This window comes from Myxocyprinus asiaticus, chromosome 17 (genome assembly GCF_019703515.2).
Source record: "Myxocyprinus asiaticus isolate MX2 ecotype Aquarium Trade chromosome 17, UBuf_Myxa_2, whole genome shotgun sequence".
NCBI lineage: Eukaryota > Metazoa > Chordata > Actinopteri > Cypriniformes > Catostomidae > Myxocyprinus > Myxocyprinus asiaticus.
This window is the reverse complement of record NC_059360.1, coordinates 18,198,690-18,225,313: the sequence shown is the minus strand read 5'-3', so window position 1 is coordinate 18,225,313 and position 26,624 is coordinate 18,198,690. Positions and strand designations below refer to the sequence as shown.

Below are 26,624 nucleotides of genomic sequence, written 5' to 3'. Positions count from 1 at the left end.
GAAGTTACTACAACATTCTGAATGTGAAAATGTATTTTACTGTTTTTTTTTTTTTTCTTTTTCTTTAATGGATAACTTGCACGTCAATTGAACGATTGAGTGGACATCTCCTATGTTTTAGCGTAGTGGGTGGAGTTTTCAGACGGTCCCTTACATCTGCTAGGCAGTCAAAGCGCATCGGAGCATTTCAGGCGTAATTTTGCAGCCACACCAAGCGTTGACTGTTCTGAATCCAGTTTTTATGTCCATATAGTATAGTTGTACTCCCTTTAAACCAAGTGTGCTAATGACATCTTTGTAAGATTGTCGACTGACGGGAGCGCGGGTAAGAGAAACCGAGTATCTAACGAATGTCGAACGTCAAACTAACTTTACCGCGGTCACAGTTTATCAGTAAAAGAGTTAAGACAAATATGTAACGATCTTCTCTTTATTATCAAATGCATGCTTTTCCTTTCATTCAAAGACAGTGTCACTAGTGTGTGTGTGTGTGTGTGTATAGATAGATAGATAGATAGATAGATAGGTATGTATATATATATATATATGTATGTATTTGTGTATATATATATATATAGATAGATAGATAGATCTATCTATAGATAGATATATCTATATATATATATATACACATACACACACACACAAATATATACAGGTGCATCTCAATAAATTAGAATGTCGTGGAAAAGTTCATTTATTTCAGTAATTCAACTCAAATTTTGAAACTCGTGTATTAAATAAATTCGATGCACACAGACTGAAGTAGTTTAAGTCTTTGGTTCTTTTAATTGTGATGATTTTGGCTCACATTTAACAAAAACCCACCAATTCACTATCTCAAAAAATTAGAATACATCATAAGACCAATAAAAAAAACATTTTTAGTGAATTGTTGGCCTTTTGGAAAGTATGTTCATTTACTGTATATGTACTCAATACTTGGTAGGGGCTCCTTTTGCTTTAATTACTGCCTCAATTCGGCGTGGCATGGAGGTGATCAGTTTGTCGCACTGCTGAGGTGGTATGGAAGCCCAGGTTTCTTTGACAGTGGCCTTCAGCTCATCTGCATTTTTTGGTCTCTTGTTTCTCCTTTTCCTCTTGACAATACCCCATAGATTCTCTATGGGGTTCAGGTCTGGTGAGTTTGCTGGCCAGTCAAGCACACCAACACCATGGTCATTTAACCAACTTTTAGTGCTTTTGGCAGTGTGGGCAGGTGCCAAATCCTGCTGGAAAATGAAATCAGCATCTTTCAGCAGAAGGAAGCCTGAAGTGCTCCAAAATTTCTTGGTAAACGGGTGCAGTGACTTTGGTTTTCAAAAAACAAAATGGACCAACACCAGCAGATGACATTGCACCCCAAATCATCACAGACTGTGGAAACTTAACACTGGACTTCAAGCAACTTGGGCTATGAGCTTCTCCACCCTTCCTCCAGACTCTAGGACCTTGGTTTCCAAATGAAATACAAAACTTGCTCTCATCTGAAAAGAGGACTTTGGACCACTGGGCAACAGTCCAGTTCTTCTTCTCCTTAGCCCAGGTAAGACGCCTCTGACGTTGTCTGTGGTTCAGGAGTGGCTTAACGAGAGGAATACGACAACTGTAGCCAAATTCCTTGACATGTCTGTGTGTGGTGGCTCTTGATGCCTTGACCCCAGCCTCAGTCCATTCCTTGTGAAGTTCACCCAAATTCTTGAATCGATTTTGCTTGACAATCATAAGGCTGCGGTTCTCTCGGTTGGTTGTGCATCTTTTTCTTCCACACTTTTTCCTTCCACTCAACTTTCTGTTAACATGCTTGGATACAGCACTCTGTGAACAGCCAGCTTCTTTGGCAATGAATGTTTGTGGCTTACCCTCCTTGTGAAGGGTGTCAATGATTGTCTTCTGGACAACTGTCAGATCAGCAGTCTTCCCCATGATTGTGTAGCCTAGTGAACCAAACTGAGAGACCATTTTGAAGGCTCAGGAAACCTTTGCAGGTGTTTTGAGTTGATTAGCTGATTGGCATGTCACCATATTCTAATTTTTTGAGATAGTGAATTGATGGGTTTTTGTTAAATGTGAGCCAAAATCATCACAATTAAAAGAACCAAAGACTTAAACTACTTCAGTCTGTGTGCATTGAATTTATTTAATACACGAGTTTCACAATTTGAGTTGAATTACTGAAATAAATGAACTTTTCCACGACATTCTAATTTATTGAGATGCACCTGTACATATATACATATACATACATTTTTATATATATGTATATGTATATATATGTATGTATTTGTGTATGTATGTGTATATATATATATATATATATATATATAATGTGTGTGTGTCAGTTTAAACTGTACCTGCATTATGAAGGATCACGTCACTGTTGTTGTGCAACATTTGGTGGTGGTGCAACAACTGTCATATAAACTTTTGTTCACCTCCCCAACATGGTTTATTGCAATATTTACTGAGTGCAGTCATCGTTTACTGAACGATCCACAATTATGTACAGTTTCAGGACTGACTTGGGATCATGCGTGTATTGCATTCAGATTTGGATGTGATCACACACTCATCTTTTAGCTCAGGCTATAAGTGTTCTGTTATACGGAGTATGCATCTATTTCGAATAATGTATATGAATAACATCACACACCCGAACAGTATTCGAGGCATCGGATTGTTTGTTGATGGTCACAAACTCGCACTCAACACATGCCATACCCGGAGAATGACTGGCCCGCATGTCTGTAGGCGTTGCACTTTATTTTAGGGCACATGTTGAGAGAGAGAGAGAGTGTGAGTGAGTGAGTCCACAAACACTGACACGATTAGGCCTATGGGTGTCTCCTTACTCACAGCAGCACATGCTTGATCATGTTCCTGGCTGCTGAGCCTCTGCACGCATTATTGGTGTTATACAGAACGGTGCACAGGTCGAGAAATGTCACACATACTGTTCGAAGTAAGAAAAACAGCTAAAACCAAACTAAGCTGGTTGGTTGTCTTTTAGAGGGGTTTTGGGCACTTTTAGTTGGTCGGCTGGGACACCTGGGACCATCTTAACTCTTAAGAGAGTCTTTAAAGAACATGGGCCATATTTAACCCCCTGTACCTCATCCATTTTTTGGAGTTGTGCCCACACCTCTTTCATATTTCTCATTCTATCTCTTATAAATAACGTAAAAAAAAAAAAAGCAAATTGCAAATAAATAATATAAATATTTTTTTATAATGGCTTGAGCACCAAAAATGAATGTGTCATTAGAGACACTAGGTATGTAAAAAAAAAAAAATTTTTTTTTTTTTTTGCACTTCCATAAATCATTATTTTTAGGATTATTTCAAAGCTATTTAAGTTTACTATCACAGGATATCTATTTCTTTGTTTATAACAAGACAAATGAGTACTATATTCATACAAACGACTACTATATCACGTTGATTTTCTATGCAACAAAGGTGAATTATCTGTATCCCATATGCATGTACACATACATAATATGCATGCTTCTTTTTACTTAAAGTGGCGCTGTTGTTTCAGTGATTGATTTGATTTATATTTGACATTGATATTTGTCGAATAAGCAACGTGAACTATAGCAAGTGTAACATATGAACAGTCTGATTTGGCTGTTGTCATTTGGGTGTGCTACTGAAATTATTTAACTTTTGCATCTCTTTAGACTCAAAGAGTGCTTGAGAAAATACTTATGTGTAGCTCAATATGTGTTTGACAGCCAAGTATCGACTCATGAAATTCAGTGTGAAAGTAATGAATCCTGTTCTTTGTAATGAATCTCTTTGAGATATGAAAAATAAAACATCAACATATATTTTATTTTATGATTTTCTAAATGTCTTGAAAATATTTGGAAAATGTTACACTATCTGGGCATTTTGTAGATCTATTTTTGATAGATATACAGTACGTGCGTGGTCTCTAAAGATCCGAATATGTAAGCGTTTTTGGTGAACTTCCCATGCATTCAGCTAAGAGCAGTCCACCGGTTTAGGCTGGTTTTCAGCAGGATGGGCAGTCTGTCTTTACACATTTACTGTGACATTCTGCAAACTCCATCATAGTCATGCTCACAATGTTCCCCTTTGTAAAGGTTTCAAATGGTTTCCTATTTGCCCCAGAGAAGAAAACTCAAAGTGTGTGCATCCTACTTTTTTTTGGTTTATTTTTTTATAATATTATTTATTTATCACATATTATACGTTTGCACATATACAGTGAAATTCTTTTTTTTCACATATCCCAGCTAAGTTGGGGTCAGATTGCAGGGTCAGCCATGAAACGGCGCCCCTGGAGCAGATAGGGTCAAGGGCCTTGCTCAAGGACCCAGCAGTGGCATCTTGGCAGTGCTGGGGCCTGAATCCCCAATCTTCTGATCAGTAACCCACAGCCTTGGCCACTGAGCCACCACTGCAAAAGAAGTGGTATTTTACATTCAGTACATAGAAAATATTGAAACTTGGATTTCTATTATGAAATAATCACTTTGTTTCTCATTTATTCCCTTGTTTTCATGTTCAGTAGAATAGTAGCAGGTGATGTTTGCAGTGCTGTTTTTTCCTTAAGTGAAGATATTGTCATTCATTAGCTTGATTCAGGTATTATGGATTGGGATGTTTAGTGCAAGCTATGGTTATTAGTTGCCCATGCTGTACAGAACGTTTCCCAGTGACGGAATTTCCCGCATGGCACGTGCATTTGCTGTAACTTACAGCAGCGCACCGCATGGAAAGGGAAGTGCCTAATATGGTCGCGGATGTGGGTGTGGCCAACAGGACAGTAGGGGATCACAAGACTTCAGCTGAAAGATTATGTTGTTCCATACTCCCTGAACGAGCAAACTAGTCTGTGTTTTGGGCGTTTTGATACGCGTGCGTGTGCAATAATATTCCATTTTTGGAAACATCTGCCTCGCCATTTTCTCAAAGAAGCCCTCCATTTCCATTTCTCTGTGGTTTTGTTTGAGGAGCTACCTCTTGACTTGAATATTACTCGAGTGAGGTCAGCATTGCATGACTCAATCGTGGATAATCATGCAGTCATTTCTGTACTATTGCATTGGACCTTGCAGTTGTTCTTAGTGCCACATTAAAACAACGCGCACGGTAAGGATTTGTTCTTTTTTGTGGAAAAGTCTTATTAAATTAGGTCACGGTTATATATTTACAGAAGTGGAAGTCTGCTCAGCAAATCGAAACCATGCAATAGACATTCATTAACAAGTTGTTGCAGAGTAGTAATAATAATGTCATATGAACATTCGCTATGTGTGGCTGTTAACACCCTTGTGCTGAAAGCTGAAAGCAACAACTAACTTGCGCACACATTACATTCACCATAGTTGACAACCAGGAACAGTTATTTTGCTGGTCGAGCATGCTTCATAGGATGCATTGTTGTCTGACTTTGTTGCAGTGTGCCACGGAATTAGTGACTGGATAATCCCTTTTCTGCAACAAAGGATTTCTGGTAAATAGCGCTGAGCTGGCTGCACTAAAAGGAGGGGGGAGGGGGTCCAGGAAGGGCAGTGATGTAGTATGCAAACACTCTGGCTGTCTTAAAATCAAGGGAGCTGTCTACCTAGACAGCATTATTTTTGGGGCATCATAGGCATGTTTGGATCATTTGAACTAATGTTCGAACACGACGGGGGCGTTCACTCAGGACGCGTTGTTGCATTTCGTCTGCGTTATTTTGTAATTACATGCGTCTGATGGTTGTCTTTGGCCGTTTTTTGTGTTGCGTCTAAAGACATGTTCCGGGTTCAGTACAAGTTTTGGCATAATGTTGTTTACCACACAGTAAATAATTTTGAGTCGTCCCTCATTTAATAATAATAATAATAAAAACACACACACATATATATATATATATATGATTAAAAATCGTGGTTACAGTAAGGTACTTGCAATAGAAGTGAATAGGTCTTGACAATTTCAAAGTTATAACCACAAGATTATATAATAACAATATATTAGTGTGATGAAATCGCTGTTCTACATTATTTTAGTGTGATAAATACAGTGGCAAAATGTGAACCGTTTGGAATTAGCTGCTTTTCTGCTATTAATTGGTCATAAAATGTGATCTCATCTTCATCAAAGTCACAAGTATAGACAAACACAGTGTGCTTAAGCTAAAAACGCACAAACAATTGTAATATTTCATGTCTTATACATTTACAGTGCTATGAAAAATGTAAATGAACCCTTGGATTTAATAACTGGTCCATCCTCCTTTGGAAGCAGATAACCTCAACCAAACGTTTCCAGTATCTGTGGGTTAGACATGCACAACGTTCAGAAGTGTTCTTCCTTACAGAACTGCTTCAGCTCAGTGCAAAATTGCCTGTTTATTGTTTTCTGTGTATTAGACTCATGATCAGAGATGTTAACCAGTTTCAGTGGTTCCTTCAAGTCTAAAACTGTCACTCTAGGGTTCGTTTTTACCTCACTGAGCACTCTGTGGTGTGCCCTTTGAGTCATCTTGCCTGGACGGCCACTTCTAGGGAGGGTAGCCACAGTATTAAATTGTCTCCATTTTGTCTAACTGTGGACAGATGAACGTCTAAGGTCTTTGAGATTTTTGTAACCCTTTCCATCTTTATCCAAAGCAACAATACTTGATCGTAGGTCATCTGAGATCTCTTTTTCTTTTTACGAGGCATTGTCCATGCCAGCAGATGTTTCTTGTGAATAGCAAACTCAAAATGTTTGAGTCAGTGCAGCTCTAACCCACACCTCCAGGATGCCAGGTTTGCGTCCAGCAATTCGCTTTTGTTTACGTTATTAGCCTAGGGGTTCACATAGTTTTTTCCAACCAACACTGTGATGTTTGAATGATTTATTCAGTATTTACAAGAACAATACAATAATTTATGTTTTTATTTTATTTTATTTTTTTTAGTTAAAACAGATTAGATTTGATCATTTATTGTAACTTAGATGAAGATCAAACCATACATAAATGCAGGTAATTCCAAAGGGTTCACATACTTTTTCTTGCAACTGTATGGGATATCTCCATTCCACTTTTTGAATTAGCTTTTATCTTGAGCAGAAGTTTCCATTTCGTTTGTGTGTTATAATAAGTGATGATACAGCGCTGCAATGTGTAGGGTTGAGCAAAACTACCCATTTTCATAAGCGACTAGTCAGTCGGTTGTTTGAACGACTAGTTGGTGTTAAGGATAATGTATAATTAGGCTTTGTTATGTTCAGGTGAGTCCGATCAGATGTGTTTCAGAGAGATATATGGCGAAAAGTGCAGCACTTCAATGTGGTAACAAACGGATGTTCAACAAATAAATAGGCTAAATAACTATAACATCATACTGCACCAAACTATCAAACCAAGAGTAGTAAGAAATAAAAAAAGCCTCTAATAGAGAGTAGCACGAAACCACTTATTTACATCCTGAACACAGAGTGACACGCTTCAATATAACCAAAGTGCTTCAGCGCGATCCTCGCTGCACATTCAAAAGAGCAGAACTGCAAGATAATATTACGGGTGTACATCTAGTTCACATCATCCAGCAGTTTAAACTGTGCAACTATTTATTTAAGCAGTGTCAGACAGATTCAGCAAAAGCCTTAAATCTCTCCACAGCACCTTAGAAAAAATGTCCCACCACTTTTTAAAACAAAGTGATGCCCATTACAGGGTTAACCAGTGTTACATTGTCATGAAAATGAAGTTGGCAATATAACTTTATAACACAGATAAGGTTAGCAAGAACTCTTCCTGTGGGTACGCACCCTAAGATGCCCAAAAGTGCTGTCAAGGTGGACAGCTCACTAGGTTTTGACACACAACCACACTCTTTGCTTAAGGGGAATTCTCGCTCCTGTGTCAGCTTGAGCTTGTGCCTCTTCGGCATTCATCCGTAGTTTAAATTAAGAATCAGTGTGATTAGGTAGCCGAACATGACATTACAAGCCTATTAAACATGTTACCTTGTCAACTGCAAAAAATGTGGCTTAAGTAACTATGCATCGTAGTTGTCTTATTTTTATTTGTGTAATTTAATGACATTCATGTGCGTTCTTTGCGCGCAGTTTTCAACAAAATGACATGGATTAGTGTAAAGAATCGAAGAATCAACACCAGCATGTAAATATATATAATTCATTAAGATTAAAAGGTTTTGGCCTACATGGTTTTCTTGCTTTTTAACTGGATGTTGATTTGGTTGATTGCTGTTTACATTCACAGACATATAGGAGTGTAATGGAGTAAAATTTCTTTTAAATCGAGGTTTCGCATAAAAATATTAGCAAATTCTATGGTTTGATATGTTGTCTCCACCAGTAACAGTCTGCACAGTAAAACCCTCTGCAAGAAGCTTTGTCTGTTTAATGCTTTAGGTTTAGTCTTTTTTTATGTGCTGTTGTTACATCAAAGTGCTGCATCAACAATAAATTCCAAGACGATCACTGTCGGACATTAAATCCTTTGCTGTGATGAGTAATATTCCTGTATTTGTGAGGTGCTGTGGAGAGACTAAAGTATTTTGCTGATTCGGTCTGACACTGTTTAAATAAATAGTTGCAGTAAAAAAGATTTAAACTGCTTGATGTCTTGAACTAGATGTGTACCCACAATGTTATCAGCTAGCTAGGATCACCCTGAGATGCTCTTAAACTGTCATTCTACATTCAGGATGCATATAAATGGTTTTGTGCCACTCTGTATTGGAGCCTTTCTTATTTCTTACTTTGATAGTTTTGTGCAATAAGATCTTATAGTTATTTAGCCTATTTATTTGTTGAATATCTCTTAGTCACCATGTTGAGGTGCTGTGCTTAGTAAAGTTTTAAGTCATCAGGTAGAGTGTTTTGCCTCAATTGGTACAGTTTCTCTTTTGTTTTCATGCAGACATGTATCTCATTTAACAAATGTACACTTATGCATGATTTCACTGTTTTGAAATATGTCTCAAGTCGCAGATTATTTATTTAAATGGGGATTTGGTTGCTAAACCTGCATGCAACAGCACTTAAGCCCTCCATGATTAATGAAAAGTTAATGGTACACTTTTTTTATCCATTTTGAAGTTAATTTTTGGATGTTGATGTGAACTTATGGGGGGAATCACCTTAAAATCCCTCTATCATTGTGAAACTGGGTTAGTACATTTTCACACTCTTTGGGGGAATCATGTGTGCAACTAGACAGCTTTTCCTTTTACATACTTTCACTCTTTCTCTCTCTGCACAAACCAGAAACCATGATTTGTGACTGCACACTTTCCCCCCCACTCACAGTTATCTTTCTCGCATATGTGTCATGTTGGTTGCTAAGATTAGTCAGTTTCTTTCTGTGCATACCTTGTATAGTGAACAAACGACCCTGTATGCAATATGTGTTCAACATACTTTTAGCTTCCCACCCTAAACAATCCACCTTTCCCTTTCAAATCCTTTCTCTAGGGCCCCATTCATGAAATTGCTGAAACAGCCATTTCAGTTGAACCCCCTACTAAGCCATAAGTACTGACCCAGAAGGCTAACAATACAATTTTTGACCACTTTCTCCTCAGGTGTTCTCCGATGAATGAGCAACAAGCAAACCTAAAGACTGCTCAACCCGACTTGATATCCCAGGATCTGAGGAATTAGCTGAGAAGCAAAAAGAAAATCAACATGTTTGACAGACAACGTAGCGAAACTGTTATTTCTGCTCAAGAGATGGTGCAGTTTTGTGTTTTAAAGCTGACCTGTATTCCTACCACGTTGAGTAGGTTTGGATGACCATTAACTTAAATAAAACTTGTCAAGGGTCAGAGTGAGACTCCAAGACATTTCATTGTACCAGAGGGAACTTTGTGTGGTTTAGGGGTTTGAACTCTTGTTTACTTCCTAACCACCCACTCCAACCCTCCGCACTATCTTTATTCATGAAAATCATGAGTTTGCAACCTCAACAGAAACCGAACGCAAAGAGGACCGGAAAACGTATCACTTTCTTTAACGATCAAGGTGTGGCGATGAAAGAGGCCTCTCAGCATTCAGAGGCCTCAGCATACTATGGCATTGGGGTCACTCCCTCAGGGCCAGGCCATAATGACAGTGGGGCTGTGGAAAGCTCCAATGCAGAAGCACCACATATGTACCTCAATTCTGTCATTTTTAGCCCAGAGAAGGGTGATCAAAGCCGTGGGCACTACCAACAGACAATGCCCATGAAGTGGGCACATCAAGACCCATCTTTGCAGCCTCAACAGAGACCAAACAATTGGTCACAAGGTGTGACAGCTTGGCCCCAGAACTTTGCCCCTTTCTTTGGGGCGCAGACTGTTTTTGCAAAGCAGATGCATGAGAGCATGTCAATACAACAACAACAGCAGCAGAAGCAGCAACCTGAGCCATCTACCATTAGGGCAACTGAAAAACAAGGGGCTGATATGAGCGAAGAGAGCTTCAAGGATGCCACCAAAACCAGCCGGAGCATGGAGTGGGAGCAGAAGCAAAACTTTCAGCAGACGCAAAAGCCTGGTATGTTGAATCCACAGCAGCATGGACAATCCACTACTGGGAATTCTGTTCTTCAACCCTTTCAGTTAGCCTTTGGACAGCCAAAACAGAACTTGGTAGCAGGTTACTATCAGGTTGTTCAGAGCAATCGGACCTTGCCAAATTTAAATTATAGTACACAGACGAATTCCCAACATCACCTTCAGCAACTGCAGCAACAGGAGCAACAGCAAAAACTTCAGCAGATGCGGCGACAGATAATGCTTCAGCAGCAGCAGCAACAACAACAGCTGGAACGGCAGATACAGCAACAGGAGCTTCAGCGTCAAAAACAGCCACGACAAGTACCATCATCACAACCAGCACATCAACAGAAAATACAGCCTCCACAACAGCAAGTACAACAACAGCATTTGCAACAAATTCAACTGGACTTGGCGAAACAGCAACAAAAATCTGAACAGCCTCATCAGAACCAACATGTAGTGGACAATTACCCTGATGGTCAGAAGCCACATGCCTCCTCATTTGATCAGCATCATCCTCCGTTAAAAGGACAGTCCCAAGAGACAACTGATCCTCTGTCAACACAGTCTCAGGATTCTGTTTCCCCTACGGTTTCTCATCAGTCCATCGGGACTCAACCGCCTGGGCCCAGGAGATCACGTCGGCTTTCTAAAGAGGGTGGAGGTCCTGCCTCAGATAACCCGTTTGTCATGCCAACTGATCACCATACTCAAGGCTCTCAAAATGGGGCTTCTGTGACCAGTGTGGCGCAAGATATCAGGGCCGCTCCAACAGGTGTAATCCAGAGCACACGGCGTAAGAGAAGGGTATCGCAAGAGGTCAACCTGGAAACCTTGGCTCAGAAGGCTTCGGAAAGGGAATCTCTTCCCTCACATAGTATTAAGGTAAGTTAGCTGATTAGTCAGTTCACATATAATTTTTTTTAGTTAAGTATGTAAGAGAAAAAAAGTATTCATTAATCTATATATTGGGCAATTTATTGGTAAATACTCATGCTTAGCAGTTAATCTGTGTGAGTGCGTTTACATGCAAGTTCTTACACCGATTATGCTTAATAAGCTGACAACATATGTGGTCATGTACAAGCTTTCAATGAATTTCCTTCACCTGGGTAAGGTCGTAAGTGGTTTATTCAAAAACTGATTGGCATGGATCTGGGTAGCTCAGCGAGTATTGCCGCTGACTACCACCCCTGGAGTCGCGAGTTCTAATCCAGGGCGTGCTGAGTGATTCCAGCCAGGTCTCCTAAGCAACCAAGTTGGCCCGGTTGCTAGGGAGGGTAGAGTCACATAGGGTAATCTCCTCGTGGTCGCGATTAGTGGTTCTCGCTCACGATGGGGCGCGTGGTAAATTGTGCGTGGATTGCGGAGAGTAGAATGAGCCTCTACATGCTGGGAGTCGCCGTGGTGAGCCACATGATAAGATGTGCGGATTGACTGTCTCAGAAGTGGAGGCAACTGAGACTTGTCCTCTGCCACCCAGATTGAGGTGAGTAACTGCGCAACCACGAGGACCTACTAAGTAGTGGGTATTGGGCATTCCAAATTGGGGAGAAAAGGGGATAAAAAAAAAACAACTGATTGGCACAGGTAGAGTTTTGCCCATTACCCTGATTTCGCAATGCATGTAACACCATTACTGGCTTATCCAGTGTGTGCAAGGGTTGTGCGGATGTCTGTTTACGTTTCGAGGTCAAACGTAGAGAATAATCTGATTATTTTAAATCTCATGTAGTTTTCTTATTTTGTTGTGAAATTACGCTTTCTCAAGGGAAGTTGACATTAATGTCTGCTTAACATGGTACAGTGAGGATGTCGTACCTGTTTTGAATGCTTACAGGTTCTGCAGGTTTCTCAGTTGTGCAAAGTTAGTAAAGAACAGGCGCTGAATGTAACCATTATGATACATGATCTGTCGATCCAAACAAAGGCTTTTCCACACAACTATAATTACTATTTTATGGCTGACACTTCATACAAAAACCAGCAAGAGTACCCCACCGTCAGCCCACTGGCCCTAGTGCACCATTAATGTTTATTTTATTGTGTTGGTAAGTGTAGTTCTTGTTTTGGAATGGGAGATTGTAAAGAGATTTCATCCCATTGCAGGAGAATTGATAGTTAATCTTTATATATACAAACATGCAAGATTAACTACCAATTAGCAATAAACTATTAGTTTAAGGAAGGGACCTTAATGTTTCTGGTCCATGCTATTTAGTTCAGCCTGCTTTTCTTTGTTACGCAAACTTACTTTGAAAAGGACAACAGCTTTCCCTTAAGAAATCTATATGAAGGTTACAAAGAAAGGGTGTGTAAGTACATAAACTGTTGATTTATGGATCAGATAGCATACAGAACATAGAAAGCAGAGTAGGTAAAGCAAATCTCGGGTCAGATGATTCAAGCTAATTTGAAAGTGGTAGATATGTCAGTTAGTCAGTAAGGGTTTTTTTTTTTTTTTTGGTCTCCTGGTGTTTAAGGGAGTTGTTTTATGCCTCTAAACCTCCCTTACTCAAAACGCAGGCTAAAAAACAGCTCTTGCTCAAGGGAGAGTGAGGGCTTCATGTACTAAACTGAATGCGTCAGCGGTGCCAGCAAGGCCAGAGTTTAAATAAGACAGTCCACCTACTTAGAGATTTGTAGATTTTCAATTAACATCCAGCTTGACAAATGGTAGTAGAGATGCATATATTGCAAGTATGCTTTTTTTTTTCTTTCCCCGCAGTCTGTCAATGAAGTTTCATTGTTTTTTATTTTCTTTCCTCTAATTTCTCCACTTGGAGTTTGTAATGAAGAGAAACAGGAATTGGAAACAAGGGTTTTGTGCTCCTCCCAGAATGCTTCTTTTCTGAAAGCATCATTGTTTTTTTAAGACGTTTTGAAATTTTCGGGCATTGTGAAATTGCGACAAGTGTCTTTTTTGTCTAGCTCTCTAAGTTCCTGTTTTATGGAGCACTGTGGATGCGCACAGAAGGAACTCTTTCTCTAATCATTTACATACCCTCAGGAGAGATGGATTATATTGGCCTAAGATCATGTCCTTTTGTGGCATGCCATTATTTTATTCACTGGTGGCACAGATTAATACACATGCAGTCCGTTACTGGCTGTAGGGCAAGATATTTCACCACGTAGCAGAACTAAGGTCTTAGCAGAGACAGGATAAGGTGGAGGAGATGGAACTATGATGGATAAATGAATGGGAGAAATGATAACATTCAGTATGGTAGCTGTAGCAATGGAAGTCCTGTCTTTCAGTTTAAAGAGCCAATCGCATTTTTGATAGATGTATAATCTGTTTGTTTGCTTGTTAGTATTAGCTTGTCAGCCTGAAAAATAAATTTTTTGCATTATTTTAGCGAAAGCAAAAACATGTGTGAGACCATTGTTGTCAATAAATGCATTGCATATGTGAAATGTAATTTTGTAATGTAAGCTTGACAAACCATTTTAATTTCGCTCTTTCCTTATTTAAGCCTGGGGGCATTTCCAAGATGGACTCTGAGTGAACTGTGACTTTGGTCATAGTTGATTCATTGTGTTAAAAAAAAAAAAAAATTTTTTTTTGTTGAGCAGACTTCATTTCCTGTGCTAATATATCTTATGTAAGGAATAATTGATGACGGACCGTTGATTTGTTGAAAAATAATGCACACCCGAGGTGGTAATGCCGGAGTCAATTATTCCGCTTATACCACAGTTAGCACACCTTAAGACATCGTTCAGGGTTTTATCTCCAGACATTTTCTGGTTTTCGTCCCTAAAATGCTCTTGTGAGTGGAACTACTTTCTTCCGCCACGGATTCAGCGTCTTTAATAAAGCTCAAGCCTTCGTTGCTAATTCGAAAATGTCATGTTAGAACTGGCAACAGAGGATTGCGCTGCTTTACTGGCGCACTTACTGGAGTAATGAGGTAGTGCATTTGTGCATGTGTGTGTGAGTTTGTATTTGAGGGATCGAAAGAGAGAAACTCAGAAAATGAGAGAGATCGCTTCTGGGATTACCTTTTTTGTTGCAGCTCTCGTCAGAAGTAACGTCGCTTCAAAATCGCCAAGATGTGTGTCGCCATATTCCCGTTATAAACCTTAACTTCTTTCATCCCCATTGAGATGCAGAAGTGCGCTGACATGAGGTTTTTCTCTCACGAGTATGTTTGGGCCTTAAGTGTGTGCGCGTTACGCGTATAATGTCTGTGTGTCCACGAGTGTGGGTGTGTATGAGAGGGGAGCGCGAGAGTTTTTCACACAGATATTTCAGATAATATAGAAACTGTTGTATTGATCAAGTGTATCTAACTTTGCTACAGCTTAAGCCTTCGTTGCTAATTCGAAAACGTAATGTTAGAACTAGCAACGGCGGATGCACTGCTTTTCTCTGTGTTTGTGTGTTTGTGTGTGTGTGTGTGTGTGTGTGTGTGTGTGTGTGTGTGTGTGAGTGTGAGTGAAAGTGAAACAGGGGGCGTAGGTAGCGTGGTGCTTTCCACTACAGCTTTGTGAGGCTGATTAGGGCAAAATATATTGAAACAAAAGTTATTTTGGATTATAGAAATTGTTGTATTGATCAAGTCGCGGGGGTGCGGCTCTATTTTTCGGTCGCGACTCGAGGCTCAGTGTGTGTGAGCGTGTGTGTGTGTGTGTGTATGCGTGTGTGTGAGCATGTGTGCGTGCGGGGGGAGACGAGGGAGCGCGAGGGCTCTTTTTAACCGAAATTGAAATAAATGTAGGATATTTTAGACATTGTTTGACGTTCTTAACCAATTTACTTTAACCAACGACTTAGTTTTAATTGGTTATTTTGTTGTGTTAGCCTGTAGGGCTCTTTGAAATAACTGAATTAATTTGACGAAGTGATATGGAACTATTATGCGGTCAAGACCTGGAACCACTTCATAGCTGTGCGTTTCCTTGAAAAATAATTGCACACCTTAGAACGTCCGTGAACCAATCAGAATCAAGCATTCAACAGACCCGTGGTATGTTCTTAAGCCCTTGCTCATTTTCCTTTGTAACTACAGAAGGGAGGAATGATTCACTGCTGAGATTCAAGCTTTTTGTTAAACCATTAATTTCATTGTGTTAGTTATTTGTGTTGTCAGCAAGAGCCACACAGGCCCTGGAGTCCGCCTGTGGCCCCGTCAGGTCCAGGTCGAGGGGTGGATGAGGTGGATCTGGTGAGTGCCAAGCGGCCCAAAGATGAGAGCCTCATGCCACTGGTCATCCCAGTTTCTGTACCAGTGAGGCAGACTGATTCCTCGTCCCCGGATCACGAACAGGCTTCTCTCTCAGCCAGTTGGCCATCGCAGCCTTTGGGATCGTACGACATGAGCTGTTCTGAGTACAAGACCTCTGTGATTGTTACCCGGCGGCGCTCTCTGCGTAACTCCCTGTCTGAGAGCACAGGGCAGGTGAGTACAAGACTGACTGAACTGATATCAAAACCATCATAATTGTCATTTTCTTTACTAATGATCTCACCCATTCTGCCTTCTGATCTCAGAGTTTCCCCTAGGATTTTTTTCAGCAGTGGTGCTGAAAAACGCCGGTGTTGGTCAAAGAATAGATTAAAACAGGGATGTCAAACTCAATTTCATCCTGGGCCACATCAGGGTTTATTTGTGCCCTCAAAGGGCCCTTTGAAAATGTGCCACCAGCACCTGCTTTGGTAGCACCCATGCAAATAATAGTACATGTTATGTGCATTGAAATGCATATTTGACAGTACAGCATTGATTTTGAGGTTGGGATGGAGATGAAAATTATGATATTAACAAAAGTAAAATCTGTGGAAAAATAAACACCTAATTTTTATATGGCTAAATTGAAATATTCTGACAGTGTGAATGAGTTGGGTCTTTTTTACAGATTCCTTTCATCAGGCTCCAACTAATTAAACTACAGTCATGTCTTGAAATTTCTGAAGGCAAACAAAACAACTTTTCCTACAATCAGAGATCATTACAAGTGTCCAGATTTTACACAGATGGAAAACTGATAGCTTGGTCCATAATTATGAAAATGCACCATAGTTCTTCCATAGTATCCATATTTTTAACAGTGATATTTGTAATAGTTCATGGTAACCATAGGTAAAACTATGCATGGCACATAGTTATTAACTATGGTTTCTATATAAAGAACTATGGCATTTTGGTAATGAAAAAATAAACAGCAGTCTAAATACATTTAGAAAGTTTTTCTGCCACAACTAAAACACTGGATCTACTCCACCCCCCTCTGTGATATCCTGGATTAAATATATTAATAATCTGCATATCCTTTCGCTGCACCCTAATCCATCACTCACCCAAGATCATCCAGATTGCAAATGTGGGTTGTTTTTAGAGTAGGATATGTCATAATTATCAGCTAATCATACAGCAACCAACTAGATGATTAGTGAGGTTGACTAATTGTCTAGATTTTTGTCTTGTAAATATATATTTTATATTTTAATGGCACTGCTTTACCATGCTGACAGGGTGCTGTATTTCAGCTCTTAGACAGTTTGCACAGCAAAATCTTTGAATGCATCCTCTTTAAATATATCTCCTTTAAAGCACCATCAGTACAGCCATACACATTAAATATCTCCCACACTGTGCACGTGATACAAATGTTGTCATCAGCACAGTATGCCGGACTGTCTGCGTGGGCCAGTTTTAGCTCACGTCTGAGAGCTCGACCATTAAGTATACACTAGCCTTAAGAAAGACGAATGTGTGTAAGGCACTTTGAGACAGACAAATCTCTGGTTGTTGCGTGATGCGTCGCCATGAGTGCCACGTTTTTACGACGTCTAACTTGACATAGTCCATCTTTTAAAAACTCGACTTGAGAGTCTAACATTGTTGCAGTTTGCTGCATCAAACTGTTTTTGATCAAAGAGTGCATCTAATTTTAATGCCTAACAAACATGTCAGTCTGTTGAACCCAAGACCACCCTTGTTGTACAAGGCTTTATTTAAAAGTGCAATCAGTAATTTTGGTGTTTATATTGTCTTGGACTTAGGGCAAGGCGATATGGCAATATAATAAAGCCTTCTGTGTAGCCTTTTGGATGTTTGACTAACTCTATAGCACTAAAAAGAAGAACATTCGTAGTAGATTTTAAATGGGGCACATAAGTTTTGTGCTCTGTGCCGTGATTATTGAGGGAAACCCGAATGGCAAGAGCAAGTGATGTGCTCTGCACTATTCTGTCTCTGGAGCACGCATTTTGGGAGAAGCCAGGTTGACGGGCGTGCACCTGTGTTGCCATAGACAGGATAGAGCAGAGCAGATCAGTATCGGGAGTGTTTCTGCAATGGCTCGTGTGACATTTATGTAAAATCAGGCTTTGAAATGTTTCAGATCAGAAGCATATTTAGATCTTTTAGAGTGCCAAACATGAGATAAACATCCTTCAATTTCTGCGGAAAAATGTTCAAAGCAAAACCGTGCTATATCTAGTTTTGCACATCCCTAGATCAGAGAGGTATCCCCACAGCCCAATTTGTTAACCTGTAATCTCTTATTTTTCACAGAATGGTGGAACAGAGAGTGGAAGTGACGCAGATGGCAAATTCAAAGCCAAACGACGGCCTCGTCCAGAACCACTCTTTATTCCTCCACCCAAACTTGGCACTTTCATCGCCCCACCGGTGTACTCCAGCATCACGCCGTACCAGAGCCACCTACGGTCACCTGTCCGCTTGGTCGACAACCCCCTCAACATGCCACCCTACACTCCCCCGCCCATCCTCAGTCCTGTTCGAGAGGGCTCGGGTCTTTACTTTTCCACCTTCCTGTCGGCCGCTGCTGCAGCTGCCGCAGCGGCAAATAATCAGGGGCTGCCCCCACCTGCAACGCCAAAATCAGCCACCCGCAGCCTCCTGCGCTCCAGTGAGTTCCTTTCACTACTCTGTATTAGTATTGTGGCAACACTAATAAACTACTTCAAATAGAGGTCACATACTCCATTTTCAGAGCGTAATGAATTATTTACTTAATGACAACCTGAACTATTGATCGGCCAATATTTGCGTTTTATTTTTAATCGTATGCATCAGTCTGATTAGGCTGATAGTAAAAGATAATATCAGGGCTTATTTTTTTCCCCTAGTCAAGCCAGTTTTCATTCATACTAAATGGTTATCATTACTGTACATTTCAAATTAGTTTTCTGGAATTTTAGTTAATGGCTACAGTTAATGGCCATAACACAGAAAAAAAAAATTATTGACTGTTGGTATTGGACAAAAATTATATATGTGCATCCCTAAAAACCACTTAGTTCAGAATTCTGGTTGGAAATTAGCTTAAAACCAAGACTTTGTATTCATATTTTAGATGTCTATAAGAAAAACAGGATATAATTAGACATAATTGTAATGCAAATCTTGTATAGGAGGACATTTATTAAGAAAGGCTGCTTACATTGTTCCTTTTTGTTTGTATGTCCAGACAGCAGTGATATAACACCTCCAGTGCTCTCTGCTATGAGTGAGGCTACACCTGTCAGCATTGAGCCGTAAGTACACACTATTCAAATACACATCACGCTTCACAAGTTTCATAAATTAGATAAGGCTTTTAGCCAATTTAGCACTCTTTTGACTTTTTTTGGTTGTTCTTGACTGGTTGGTTCTGTTTTAAGTTCTCACAGAGAAGGAAGCAATTTAACTCTGCAAACTACTACTACAACTCATCAAAGATTTAAGTTAATATTTTATGATGTCTGGCATTGGAAACATGTTTGAAGTACAGTGATGTACAGTTGTAAACTACATTTTAGAGTCTGCAGAGAAAGCTGTAGAGGAAAACAAATATTTTAGGGAAAACATTATGTTTTTTTGCCATATTTGCCATTGTGTAAGCTGTCCAACTCTTAATCTTAATGAGAATCTCTTGTAATTAATAGGTACATAATTAATCTAGTTATGTTAGCTATAGTTATATTGCAGCCTAATATTATATAGCCCAATATTTGTAGCCCAAGTAATTTTATAAATATACAAAAATTTTAAAACATTAAACACACTATGAAGAATATGTGTGTGTGTGTGTGTGTATATATATATATATATATATATATATATATATATATACACTGTATAATTTTTATAGTGAAATTTTTTTTATATTGTAATTACATTTTTTTATTGATTCCTACAGTAAATAAAGAAAAGCAAAATATATATACATAGAGTCAACATTTAAACCCCACAATTACCCCTCCCAATCCCCGACCCCACCTTGACCCTCAACAAACATTCCAGTGGTCACACATGAGTATACACAAAAAAAGCAAACAAAAATATATATATATACATATATATTAATCACACACATTTATACCTCTACCTCTCTCTCCACTGCCCCTCCCTGAGAGCCATCCAAAAACTCCAGATACAGTGGCATGCAAAAGTTTGGGCACCCCTGGTCATAATTTCTGTTGCTGTGAATAATTAAGTGAGTAGAAGATGAACTGATCTCCAAAAGGCATAAAGTTAAAGATGAAACATTCTTTTCAACATTTTAAGCAATATTAGTGTATTTTTATTTTGTACAATTTTAGAGTGAAAAAAAAGGAAAGGAGCACCATGCAAAAGTTTGGGCACCCCAAGAGATTTGAGCTCTCAGATAACTTTTACCTTAATTAGATTGTTAGGGCTATGGCTTGTTCACAATCATCGTTTGGATAGGCCAGGTGATGCAAATTTCAAAGCTTTATACATACTCTGACTCCTCAAATCTTGTCCCAACAATCAGCAGCCATGGGCTCCTCTAAGCAGGTGCCTAGCACTCTGAAAATTAAAATAATTGATGCCCACAAAGCAGGAGAAGGCTATAAGAAGATAGCAAAGCGTTTTCAGGTAGCCGTTTCCTCGGTTTGTAATGTAATTAAAAAATGGCAGTTAACAGGAATGGTGGAGTTCAAGTTGAGGTCTGGAAGACCAAGAAAACTTTCAGAGAGAACTCCTCGTAGGTTTGCTAGAAAGGCAAATCAAAACCCCTGTTTAACTGCAAAAGACCTTAAGGAAGATTTAGCAGACTCTGGAGTAGTGGTGCACTGTTCTACGGTGCAGCGACACCTGCACAAATATGACCTTCATGGAAGAGTCATGAGAAGAAAACCTTTCCTGCGTCCTTGCCACAAATTTCAGCATCAGAAGTTTGCAAATGAACATCTAAACAAGCCTGATGCAGTTTGGAAACGAGTCCTGCAGACTGATGAAGTTAAAATATAACTTTTTGGCCGCAATGAACAAAGGTATGTTTGGAGAAAAAAGGGTGCAGAATTTCATGAAAAGAACACCTCTCCAACTGTTAAGCACGGGGGTGGATCGATTATGCTTTTGGCTTGTGTTGATGCCAGTGGCACAGCGGAACATTTCACTGGTAGAGGAAAGAATGGATTAAATGAAATACCAGCAAATTCTGGAAGCAAACTTCACACCATCTGTAAAAAAGCTGAAGGTGAAAAGAGGATTGCCTCTACAACAGGATAATGATCCTAAACACACCTCAAAATCCACAATGGACTACCTCAAGAGGCGCAAGCTGAAGGTTATGCCATGGCCCTCACAGTCCCCCGACCTAAACGTCATAGAAAATCTGTGGATTGACCTCAAAAGAGCAGTGCATTCAAGACGGCCCAAGAATCTCACAGAACTAGAAGCCTTTTGCAAAGAAGAATGGGCGAAAATCCCCCAAACAAAAATTGAAAGACACTTAGCTGGCTACAAAATACTTGCCAGGGGGTGTTACTAAGTACTGACCGTGCAGGGTGCCCAAACTTTTGCTTTGGGCACTTTTCCTTTTTTGTTATTTTGAAACTGTAAAAGATGAATATAAAAAAGTAAAATTGCTTAAAATATTAAAGAAATGTGTCATCTTTAACTTTAAGCCTTTTGGAAATCAGGCCATCTTTTGCTCGCTTAGCTATTCACAGTAACAGAAATTTTGATCAGGGGTGCCCAAACTTTTGCATGCCATTGTAGTTGCCCCATTTCCCAACAAACAAGTTACCCAGTCTTCTAAATGACACTTCCTCAAAAGCCGCCACCCTCCCCAACTCCATGCACCACTCCTGAAATGCTGGCGATCATTACACTGGTCAGAACCCAATTTGTTATGCGTTTATTCCCCGCATTGATGACCGCCCCATCACCCAAAACACAGAGTCTGGGGAACATTTTTTTATATTAAGAATTTTTAATTTTATAATATCATACAAGCCTATATAAAAGCCTAAATTAGTGATGTAACAGTTCAATATTCTCATGGTTTGGTTTTAATTTTTCAAAGAGGCAATTTCTCCCACATTCATTGCAATAAAGAAAACAGATATGATCAGTTCTGTTGTCACTGTCAAAGACACTGTCAACTTATAACTCCATGAGTGTTCAACATCACACTCACCTGAGATACTATGGAACACTTTGGAATTACTTTGGAATTGTTCCAAAACAAGAGAGATATATCCACTATTAATTCCAAAACTGCTCCAGTGAGAAGTCATAAAGATTTGTTCACCCTCTTTAGAGTTTTGCGGTGAAGTAACGCATATCACTAATTAGGGCGTCTCAACGCAGTTATTGCAGGATAAACTATTATTTTTTCCTGTTATGACTGTTTTCATGACAAGCAAATATCTCTGTAAAGCTATTCAAACGAGGTTGTCAGATTCGCGCTGATGAGTGACTCACACTTGAGATTGAGAGTGCGCATTCTTGTTTGACAGACCTCGCGTGTGTGCACATACTGTTTCTATGAACGCGCCCGCAGACGGACCGTCGCTCTCATTAAAAATCAGCTATGCTCAGATATTCTTTGTTGTTTATTTCATTCGATACATCCTTTTGCAGTTTATTTCCTTCTCTAACTATTCTGTGCTTCAGCCATTCAGAGAGCTACCGTAAGTCCTCTGATAAAGGAACACCTCAATTGAATTTATGCACAGTTTATAGGCTATTGCTAAATATATTCTTTATGATGAAATCATAACGCAGGCTGCAAAAGATAACTAGATGCTGTGTGTTGAGTAGCGCTGCTAGCGCATGCAACGCTATGTAAAGAGACCTTGTCCAAAAAGAATGTTTCTTATCATTTATGGATTATTGTGATTGGACAGCTAATAATTAACATCAGAGAAATGCAGCCTCTGACTTACGGACGTTTACGCAAACCTGGAGATATTAACGATTCGACAGTAGAGGTCACTGTTGCCAAAAGTTCTATCTTTCTAATTGGTATTTTGTACTCATGACAGTAAAGATATTGCGACCCAGTAGACAATGATCCGTGACCCACTTTTGGGTCGCAACCCAGTGGTTGAGAAACTCTGGTTTATTATACTGTTTTTGCCTGATTGTGCATACACTGTTATGCCTTGCTGTGCTGTTAGCCTGTGATATTCATTGATTGTAAGTGGCAAATTATAATCTGCCCTCTGCAAATGCAAAATTCATGGTCATAGTTTATTGTGTTTATGTATGTTACCAGTGGTGCTTGGTGGCGAGCTGGTGTGTCATGCACTGTTAGTGTATTAAAGGGTAACAATATCTGAATGGGCTTCTTGGTTTACACATGGGATATTTCAAAGCCGTCTTTTTAAGGACAGACAAGATGGGGGGATGGGTTGGATTTAAATCTCGGACTGTGCTGGTTTATCTAATGGACAGAACTCTTTCTCTCTTACACACTCACGCACTCTCTCTCTCTTTCGCTCTTCGTGTATAGCTGCAGATTCCTTCATTTTGGATTTGGCCAATCCTGGAAAAGCATCCTGGAACAAAATGATAAAACAAAATCTGTCTCGTGTTATCCACAGACCTTGGCAGTCAGACACTGGAACATTTGGCTTTGAAAAACACGGGGTGTTAATTTTATGCAAAGTACTCATGGTTAAAGTCTTCACTTATGAATATGATTCCTTCATTCTCTAAAAAAGAACTGAGAATAGAAATATGCGACAAATTTATTTAAATTGTAGTCTGGCGCATCTTAGATTTGTCCTTTTTTAGTGCACATTCCAGCTTGCATGATTGACACATTTTGAAACGGCACAAACTAGCTTTGTAGTGAACTATTGTGTAATTTAACGGTTTCCAGGAATTCCCCATGACACAGACATGTTTTAGTGGCAGCACTAAATCCTACCACATAGTCTGCACCCAATACATTCTGACTCTCAAATATTCCCCTTTAGCTGACAGTCCTTTAACCAAACACAAATCTTCAAGACCAAGACAGTTGTGTTTGTCCACAAAGGATTTTGCATATGTGTTACTTAGTATATTTGTACGTAGTTTGGTTTCAGGTACATGTGAAAAGACTTCTACAATCAGATTCCAGTATTACGTTGTAATAGAGTGGTGTTCCTGTTCCTTTTTATTGCAAATGAGTTTTATTGATTGTAATTGCCTCTTATAAGTTTATGATAGTCTATTATTAATTAAAATTTAGCAGGGTAGGAAATTAACTTTTTTTTGCCCACCTACCACATAGAATTTTTATCAGCCATTATGATTTTTACAATTCAAAAATAGCAAATAATCTTGTAATTGCACAAAATAATTTGCAAAAGTTGACATTCCCACTGTCCCTGGCCTTGAAAATTGACTTTGATCTCTTTTTGTTCAACTGCAGTCCACTCTCCATTCATACTGTTTTGTTTTTTAGGCTGCCACTAAGACCACATTTACATTTAATACATTTTTGTCTAAAACGCATTAATTTAGCTACGTTTATGCCTCTCATCCACACTAGAACAGTTTTTCCCTCCACCCAAAAGCAAAGCGTTTTGAAAACGCTTCCTATCACCGCACAGTTTGGAGAACGATGACGTTAGGAAACTGAAAACAGAGTTTTCAAATGAAAATGGATTAGTGTGGATGTGGCTTAAAATTTGTTGTTGGGCTTCTTGTCCTACTTCATTTTGACAATACTATAAAGAAGTAAAGAATACAATAATATCAAATGTGAATTTATACAGTTGAAGTCAGATGTTAAAATACACTTAGGTTGAAGTCATTAAAAAAAATTTTTAACCACTCCACGGATTTCATATTAGCAAACTATAGTTTTGGCAAGTCGTTTAGGACATCTTTTTTGTGCAATTTTTCCAACAATTGTTTGCAGATTTGTGCACATTTTATTGACTATATAACAATTCTAGTGGGTCAGAAGTTTACATACACTAAGTTAACTGTGCCTTTAATCATCTTGGAAAATTCCAGAAAATGATGTCAAGCCTTTAGGCAATTAGTCAAATAGCTTCTGATAGGCTAATTGGCTAATTGGAGTCCATTGGAGGTGTATCTGTGGATGTATTTTAAGGCCTACCTTCAAACTCAGTGCCTCTTTGCTTGACATCATGGAAAAATCCAAAGAAATCAGCAAAGACCTCAGAAAAACAAATTGTGGACCTCCACAAGTCTGGTTTATCCTTGGGAGCAATTTCCAGACACCTGAAGGTACCACATTCATCTGTACAAACAATAGTATGCAAGAATAAACACCATGGGACCACGCCGCCATCATACCACTCAGGAAAGAGACGCATTGGTGCGAAAAGTGCAAATCAATCCCAGAACAAATATGCTGGAGGAAGCAGGTAGACAAGTATCTATATCCACAGTAAAATGAGTCCTATATCGACATAACCTGAAAGGCTGCTCAGTAAGGAAGAAGCCACTGCTCCAAAACTGCCATAAAAAAGCCAGACTACAGTTTGCAAGTGCACATGGGGACAAAGATCTTACTTTTGGAGAAATGTCCTCTGGTCTAATGAAACAATAATTGAACTGTTTGGCCATAATGACCATCGTTATGTTTGGAGAAAAAAGGGTGAGGCCTGCAAGCCGAAGAACACCATTCCAACCGTGAAACATGGTGTTGTGGGGGTGCTTTGCTGCAGGAAGGACTGGTGCACTTCACAAAATAGATGGCATCATGAGGAAGGAAAATGATGTGGATATATTGAAGCAACATCTCAAGACATCAGGCAGGAATTAAAGCTCGGTCGCAAATGGGTCTTCCAAATGGACAATGACCCCGGCATACCTCCAAAGCTGTGGCCATCACAAAGCCCTGACCTCAATCCGATGAACTGAAAAAGCGTGTGTGAGCAAGGAGGCCTACAAACCTGACTCAGTTACACCAGATCTGTCTGGAGGAATGGACCAAATTCCAGCAACTTATTGTGAGAAGCTTGTGGTAGACTACACAAAATGTTTGACCCAAGTTAAACAATTTAAAGGCAATGCTACCAAATACTAACAAAGTGTATGTAAACTTCTGACCCACTGGGAATGTGATGAAAGAAATAAAAGCTGAAATAAATCATTTTCTCTACTATTATTTAGTTGACTTGGAGTATCGCACATCCAGGTCTTAGGGACTACTTTTATGATGCATTTATAGTTAAAATAAAGTAGTGATCCTAACTGACCTAAGACAGGGAATGTTTTCTATGATTAAATGTCAGGAATTGTGAAAAACTGAGTTTAAATGTATTTGGCTAAACTTATGACTTCAACTGTATATTACAGAAATTCACAAAAGTTTTGTTTGGATCACTACAGCAGCCTTTTTTGTTCTCCATCTCTTTCAGTCGGATAAACATTGGATTGCGGTACCAGGCGGAGGTTCCAGAGCTCAGAGAGTGTTCGATTGCTCAGCACGACCTACACAAGGCTGAACTGGTGTGGGCGCCACTGCGTGACCTGGAGGCCAATCCTGAACTACTTCAGAGAGGTTTAGAAACTTACTCAATCCTACATTAACTTTTCTGCTGTTGAACTGATTGAATAAAACTTGCAGGAATATGTATTTTAATTTTAGAATTCATTAGTGTTTCTTTTAAGAATCCTTGTCTCTCTCTCTGCAGTGGATAACCTCATGCACCTGGCTTGCTCTAGTGCGTTGAGCAGAGGAGGGACCAATCAGGAGCTGGCCATGCACTGTCTGAATGAATGCAAGGGTGACATCATGGTGAGTTGGAAATGTTGTTATGCCACACTGGAAGTATTTGCTGCAACATTGTGAACCAATCGCACCAGGTTACACCTGGCTGTTCCACACCTTAAACTGAGCTCACTGTTTAGAGGATGG

General features: G+C 39.4%; 1 protein-coding gene across 2 annotated transcripts in view; it reads left to right on the top strand.

Moving 5' to 3' along the window:
• LOC127455031 (mitotic deacetylase-associated SANT domain protein-like) overlaps nt 1-26,624 on the top strand; it is a 45,645-nt gene that overhangs the window by 2,064 nt on the left and 16,957 nt on the right. The window contains exons 1-7 of one of the 2 annotated variants that reach the window (XM_051722565.1): nt 4,826-5,124; nt 9,564-11,408; nt 15,623-15,931; nt 18,050-18,407; nt 18,969-19,035; nt 26,125-26,267; nt 26,401-26,504. In XM_051722565.1, coding sequence (XP_051578525.1) covers nt 9,921-11,408; nt 15,623-15,931; nt 18,050-18,407; nt 18,969-19,035; nt 26,125-26,267; nt 26,401-26,504 — 2,469 coding nt within the window. In that variant the 5' untranslated portion in view covers nt 4,826-5,124; nt 9,564-9,920. Of the gene's footprint in view, nt 1-4,825; nt 5,125-9,563; nt 11,409-15,622; nt 15,932-18,049; nt 18,408-18,968; nt 19,036-26,124; nt 26,268-26,400; nt 26,505-26,624 lie in introns of those variants that run through there. The other variant, XM_051722566.1, reaches the window with a different exon arrangement.